Source organism: Sinocyclocheilus anshuiensis, unplaced genomic scaffold (genome assembly GCF_001515605.1).
Source record: "Sinocyclocheilus anshuiensis isolate Anshui unplaced genomic scaffold, SAMN03320099.WGS_v1.1 scaffold283, whole genome shotgun sequence".
Taxonomy (NCBI): Eukaryota; Metazoa; Chordata; class Actinopteri; order Cypriniformes; family Cyprinidae; genus Sinocyclocheilus; species Sinocyclocheilus anshuiensis.
Window position 1 is genome coordinate 3,578,104 of NW_015549605.1, and position 5,734 is coordinate 3,583,837.

Here is a 5,734-nt window from a genome sequence, read left to right on the forward strand (position 1 = left end):
TTTTTATTTTTTCCAGTTAGTAATTTTAGTGCTTCAACTTAAACTTATTTGAGTTAGTTGCCAAGGCAACATAACTAATTTTCATTTAGGTAAGTTTTTCATCTAATATTTATATTTTATTTTAGCCTTATTTAATTAGCAAAAATGTTTTAATTTTAGTTAATGATAATCCAGGCTTCCAGTTATTTTAATTGTACAAAAACAGTCTTTTATGTTGCTTGATATTGCAAACTGCTATTTCTTATCATATTATTTTAATGTACTATCTTAATTATAAACACATTGGTTTGTAGCACAAATAGTTTTAGCATTTACTGCAGGGTTATTATAGTTGATATAGTAATAGAAATAGTTGTAGAAATAAACTGAAATAAATTATAATTTTTTTTTATTTCAGCTAGTTGCCAAGGCAGCATTTCTCATTTTAAATGAGTTTAACTTGATGTATTAAAATAACTAAAACTGAATAAAAATTAATAAAAACTATAGACATATAAACAAACAAAAAATGACAGATGCACAACAAAGTTACTAAAGCGTTTAGATGAAAGCTGCAAATCTTAAAAATAAAACTGATTTAAAATATGAATAAAAACTATAATACATCTCAATGATACTAAAATAACAGCACTTTTACAGCACTTTCGATTTCTTCTAGTTATTTACCTAAAGCAGCTAATGAATCAGAAGTCTTGCACATTTACAGAGAATAGCTTACTTCCGCGTTGCGAAATAAGCTGAATAAGTGGACATGAATGTCCTGTGAATGTGTGCAGGAGGATAGTGAACGACACCTACAGGACAGACCTGTGTCTGCTTTATCCTCCATTCATGATTGCACTGGGTAAGAACAAACTTCCTACACTTAATCCAGCAGGTCCTATGCTTGCAAACAAGCAGATGATTTGAAGTTTTAGATCTGAATGACTGTATAACAGCTTGACACATCACATACCAGTGAGCAGAGTTACAGATTCTGTCTCCTTCCTCCTCCAGCCTGCCTGCATGTGGCCTGTGTGGTGCAGCAGAAAGATGCCAGGCAGTGGTTCGCTGAGCTGTCTGTTGACATGGACAAGGTAAGACGTGCAGCTGTAAAATAAATGAATGAGTGCTGTGTACATTAACATTGAAGCTTTTCTGGCACAGATCCTGGAGATCATCAGGGTGATTCTGAAACTCTATGAGCAGTGGAAGAACTTTGATGATAGGAAGGAAATGGCTACTGTGCTCAACAAGGTGCCCAAACCCAAACCCCCTCCTAACAGGTACGACAGACTGCAGACCTCAGTTATCAACATCACATAACACTATATTTATTTATATGGAAACAGCCTGGGGTGCTTATTTCGCCACTGCAAAGAGAAACAATGAAAAGAGGCTAATTGTATTATTTATATAAGCTCATTCTGTCCATATCAATGCATAAGGTCTTTGCAACTCATTGCAAATGTCCTGGATGAAAGTACAAATATAGGATTATAGTACAGTTATAGATTTTTTTAAATAAATATCGTAAAGGGTTAATGGCACAGCTTTTACACATTTGCACCACATTTAACGTGGTTATGAAGCCCAATGATATTTTAGTATTATTTATAAACTTTTATAGTATTTTTTTGTAATTTTAGTTGACATTTTACAAATTTTATGTAGTGTTATTTTTATTTATTTTATTATATTTTTGTTGGCTATATAGCTTTAAATTTAAGTTAGTTGCCAAGGCAACATTTTCAATTTAAAGTTTTTAAAATGTAAGTTTTTCATCCAATATTTATTTATTTTTATTTTATTTTAGCTGTACTTCGATTACCAAAAAGTTATTTTTTTTAATATTTAGAAAAGTAGAAAAAAGCCCTTTATTAAAGCCTGTTTTGTTGAAATATTTTTTTTGTCTTGTTTAATTTTTTAAGTACTTTTTTCATTTTTATTTATTTTTTTTATAATTTTTTGTAATTATTTTAGAACTCAAATTTATTTTATTTCAGTTAGCTTAAGTTCAAGTTTTTCATCTAATATTTATATTTTATTTTATTTCACAATTATTTCAATCACAGAAAAAGTTTAAATAGTTTTAGTTTTTTATAAAATGGAAAAGCCCTTTATTAAAGCATGTTTTATGTATAAAGAATTTTTATTTCATTTTTAGTTTTAGTAATTTTAGTACTTACACTTATTTCAGTTAGTTGCCAAGGCAGTATTTCTAAATTTAGTTTATATTTTATTTCAGCTGCCAAAAATTTTTCTCACCTCACCTTTGCGCCTGTATTTTCTTGCTTTTTGTACAACAGTGAGACTGACCAGAGCTCAAACGGGAGTCAAAACAGCTCGTACAGTCAGTCCTAGAGCGGCCCCTGCTGGAGGACCTGAGGCGGAGTGATTCGGAGAGGCAAACACAGCACATCCTGGCACATCTGATCGCTGCTTTTCACAAGCACATTGTGTTATGACCGTGGGGAAACCGATTCCTGGCACACATATCCTCTTTCCTCTCTGGGTTTTTCCAGCAATCAGAGCAGATAGAATGATGCCACCTCCTTCCTTCCTTCCTTCCTTCCTTCCTTCCTTCCACCAATCAGAGCAGCCCGTGTCAGAACTGCTCACCAGTCGGAAATCTGCTTTGATGTAGAGTTTCTTGCCAAGCTTAAGGCTATGGTTTTGAATGTTACGGATACACACACAAACGCACCTCATTGGGTATCTGCTTGATTAAGAGAGGTGCTGTTTTCCCAGATCTTGTTAGTCGATGATCCTGACTTCCTTGAAAAGTCCCATGAAGCTTTCTTTCAGCGGACGCTCTTTGGGATCTAAGAAAACTTGATTTTTTTTCTGTCTTAGAGCGACGAAGAGAGAGTGTGTGTTTAATCGCAAATGTATTTGTATGCGTGCCTCTCGTTGACCATATCACAGTTTGTATTCCTCAGGGAAACGGATCAGTCCTCTCTACAAAGTGGCTGTCTGTAAACTGATTGGCCACAGGGCTATGTGACGGCGATCTTTTGAACCCTCGTACTGTGTAATCAAATCCTGATTGGATATTTGACGTGCGTGTGGATGTGAGTTAGAATGCACAAGTGACACAGATAGTTGAGTTGATCCCTCAAACTGCATTGTAAATATGCTTTCCATATATAGCCCTTGACTTTGTTTTTATCATTTTTCTCTTATTATAAGTTTACTGTATGATTATGCTATATGTGTACTTGCCATAACCCAAATGCTGTGTTTTGCTGTCATTCTGTTATGCTGAATTGATGTCTCTGTAGCTGCAGCACACTGAAGCATCCATCACGTTTAATGGAGGACAAGCCAATATCTTGAGAGTTTTGGAAATGTATTGAATAATTGAGATCTGCATCTTGGGTGTGGTTATCAAGTCCCTCACTTCCCATCATCTGCATCTCCACTGACGTCATTAGTTTGTGGGACACGTAATTAATTGTGGAAGGGCCTCAAAAGATTTTACAGTACTTACATGTTTGGCTGTGTTTTGGATGGCATTTTTGTTTTTGGCTTTGTCTCTCACTGAGGTTCTTTGTTAAGCTGTGCTTCAGGAGTGTTGCCTCATCTTTATTGAGTGAACTTGCATAAATGTGGCCCCTCTCAGTCATGCAGCGTATGTACTATTTGCCTGTAATATATTTGATGATATGAGAGTTGTGGAGGGTGAGAGGGCTTGGAGTGTTCTTATTTCTCTATAATGGAGCTTAGAAGCCTTATTGAATAAAGCTGCTGTTGAAAAAAATATTACCAATTTGTTTTTTGTTTTGGCTTAAAAATAGTGTCCTGTGTTAAAATAATTTAAAAGATTTTAGAACATTTTTAAAACTGCACTTATAAAGTGTATGTGTGTGTATATATATATATATATTATTAAACTTATTTTAACGTTGCATTGGCAACTACCTGAAACTTATTTCAGCTAGTTGCCAAGTCAACATTTCTCAGTTTCATTTAGTTTAATTTGATGTAGGGTGAATTCAGGTAAATAAACTTCTCTTTAAAATGACCAACAAAAATGTCCCAATTATCATGAATTAACCTACTGAAATAACTAACACAAAATGATGAAAAACCTATTTAGATGTATTTGATAAAAAAAACTGTGGCTTAAAAAAATTAAAACAAAAAATAAAACTTAATTTTTCTTGAATTCTTTCTTTAAAATCTCAATGATATTAAAATAACACGGATGTAAATAGTACATAGTAATCCTTTGTCCGTGTGGTTAGTTGCAAAGCTTTCCACTATTTTTTGGAGCAAAAGAATGAAGCATTTACAAATTACTGAAACATTATTTCATATTATGACCTGTTATGAAATTGTTGTTACCAAACTGTAATGACAGCAGTGGATCTGACCAATGAGAAGGGAGAATCTACGCGCACGCCCCGCCCCCCGCAGCATCAGCAGCCCCGCCCCTGGTGATGTGCGCTCTCAGCTGTGCGGTAAACAGCGGCGCGAGCGGCTGCGGATTGATGGCGACTCCAGCGCGCGTCAGGAGGCGACATCTGTCCTCAGACCCTCTGACCTCCACCTCCACCCCGCAGCACTGATGAAGCCTCCTCTGCCGGAGCCACAGCGGGCCGAAGGGCGGATAGAGGAGAGAGATGTACTGGCGCGTCGGCTTCGCCTGGAGCCGCTCCTGCGCGCTTGAGCTGGGCCGGAACAAGAGCTTCTCGCTCGGCTTGAGCGGCTCCGAGGAGCATCTGTCGCTGTACGGGTACATCATCGCCTACCCGCTGCAGGAGTACGGAGGGATCATGTCTGCGTTAGGATTTGACTCCTGGTGGAGAAAAACGCTCTACATCACCGGGGGGGCGCTGCTCGCCGCCGCTGCCTATTTACTACACGAGCTGCTTGTCATTAGGTATCTATCTATCTATCTATCTATCTATCTATCTATCTATCTATAATCCATCCATCCATCCATCCATCCATCTCTCTATCTATCTATCCATCTATGATCTCTATCTATCTATTTATCTATCTCTATCCATCTATCCATCTATCATCTCTATCTATCTATCTATCTATCTATGCAGTACTATTATAATTATTATTGCCAACCATGCAGTGTTTATATATTAGCATTTTATATATAAGCAATGCCTAGACCGTAGTAGTAATAGTAATAATAATAATAATTATTATTATTATTGCTGTCTATGAAGATATTATATTTTTGTATATATATTTAATATTTAATAAAAATATTTAATTTATAATTTTATTAGAAGTGCTGTAATTATTGTAAGTACTTATATATTTTTAAATAAAGCACGGCATAGGTAGGAATAATAATAGGTGGTAGTAGTAATAATAATAATTGCCATCTATGCAGTACTTTCTAGTAGTAGTACTTGAATAAAAACATTGAATGAAAATATTTTATAATAAATTTCTATAGATTATAAAATAAATATTAAAAGTATTATAAAGCACAAGCACTGCTTATATATACTACTAATACTAATATTACTACTATATATGCAGTGCTTGTGCTTTTAAATATATTTAATTTTTTATGGAAATATATTATAAAATATTTTTATTCAGTGTTTTAGATTTAATGTAATATATTTATATTTTAATATATTTTAAATGTTTTAGATTTAATTTATATATATTTTTATTATATAATATTTTATAAATAATATTTAATAATCATATACTACTACTACTACTAATACATTATTATTATTATTATTATTATTATTATTATTACAATCTATGC

The 5,734-nt window shown here is 34.2% G+C and overlaps 2 protein-coding genes across 2 annotated transcripts in view; both read left to right on the forward strand.

Annotated features, from left to right (window-relative positions):
• Window positions 1-3,734, forward strand: part of LOC107658899 (cyclin-C) — a 7,268-nt gene extending 3,534 nt beyond the window's left edge. Inside the window, exons 9-12 of the mRNA XM_016447612.1 lie at window positions 777-844; window positions 997-1,076; window positions 1,147-1,265; window positions 2,289-3,734. Coding sequence (XP_016303098.1) covers window positions 777-844; window positions 997-1,076; window positions 1,147-1,265; window positions 2,289-2,343 — 322 coding nt within the window. The 3' untranslated portion in view covers window positions 2,344-3,734. The remainder of the gene's footprint in view (window positions 1-776; window positions 845-996; window positions 1,077-1,146; window positions 1,266-2,288) is intronic.
• Window positions 3,735-4,446: 712 nt separating this feature from the next.
• LOC107658735 (failed axon connections homolog) overlaps window positions 4,447-5,734 on the forward strand; it is a 5,847-nt gene continuing 4,559 nt past the window's right edge. Inside the window, exon 1 of the mRNA XM_016447386.1 lies at window positions 4,447-4,867. Coding sequence (XP_016302872.1) covers window positions 4,608-4,867 — 260 coding nt within the window. The 5' untranslated portion in view covers window positions 4,447-4,607. The remainder of the gene's footprint in view (window positions 4,868-5,734) is intronic.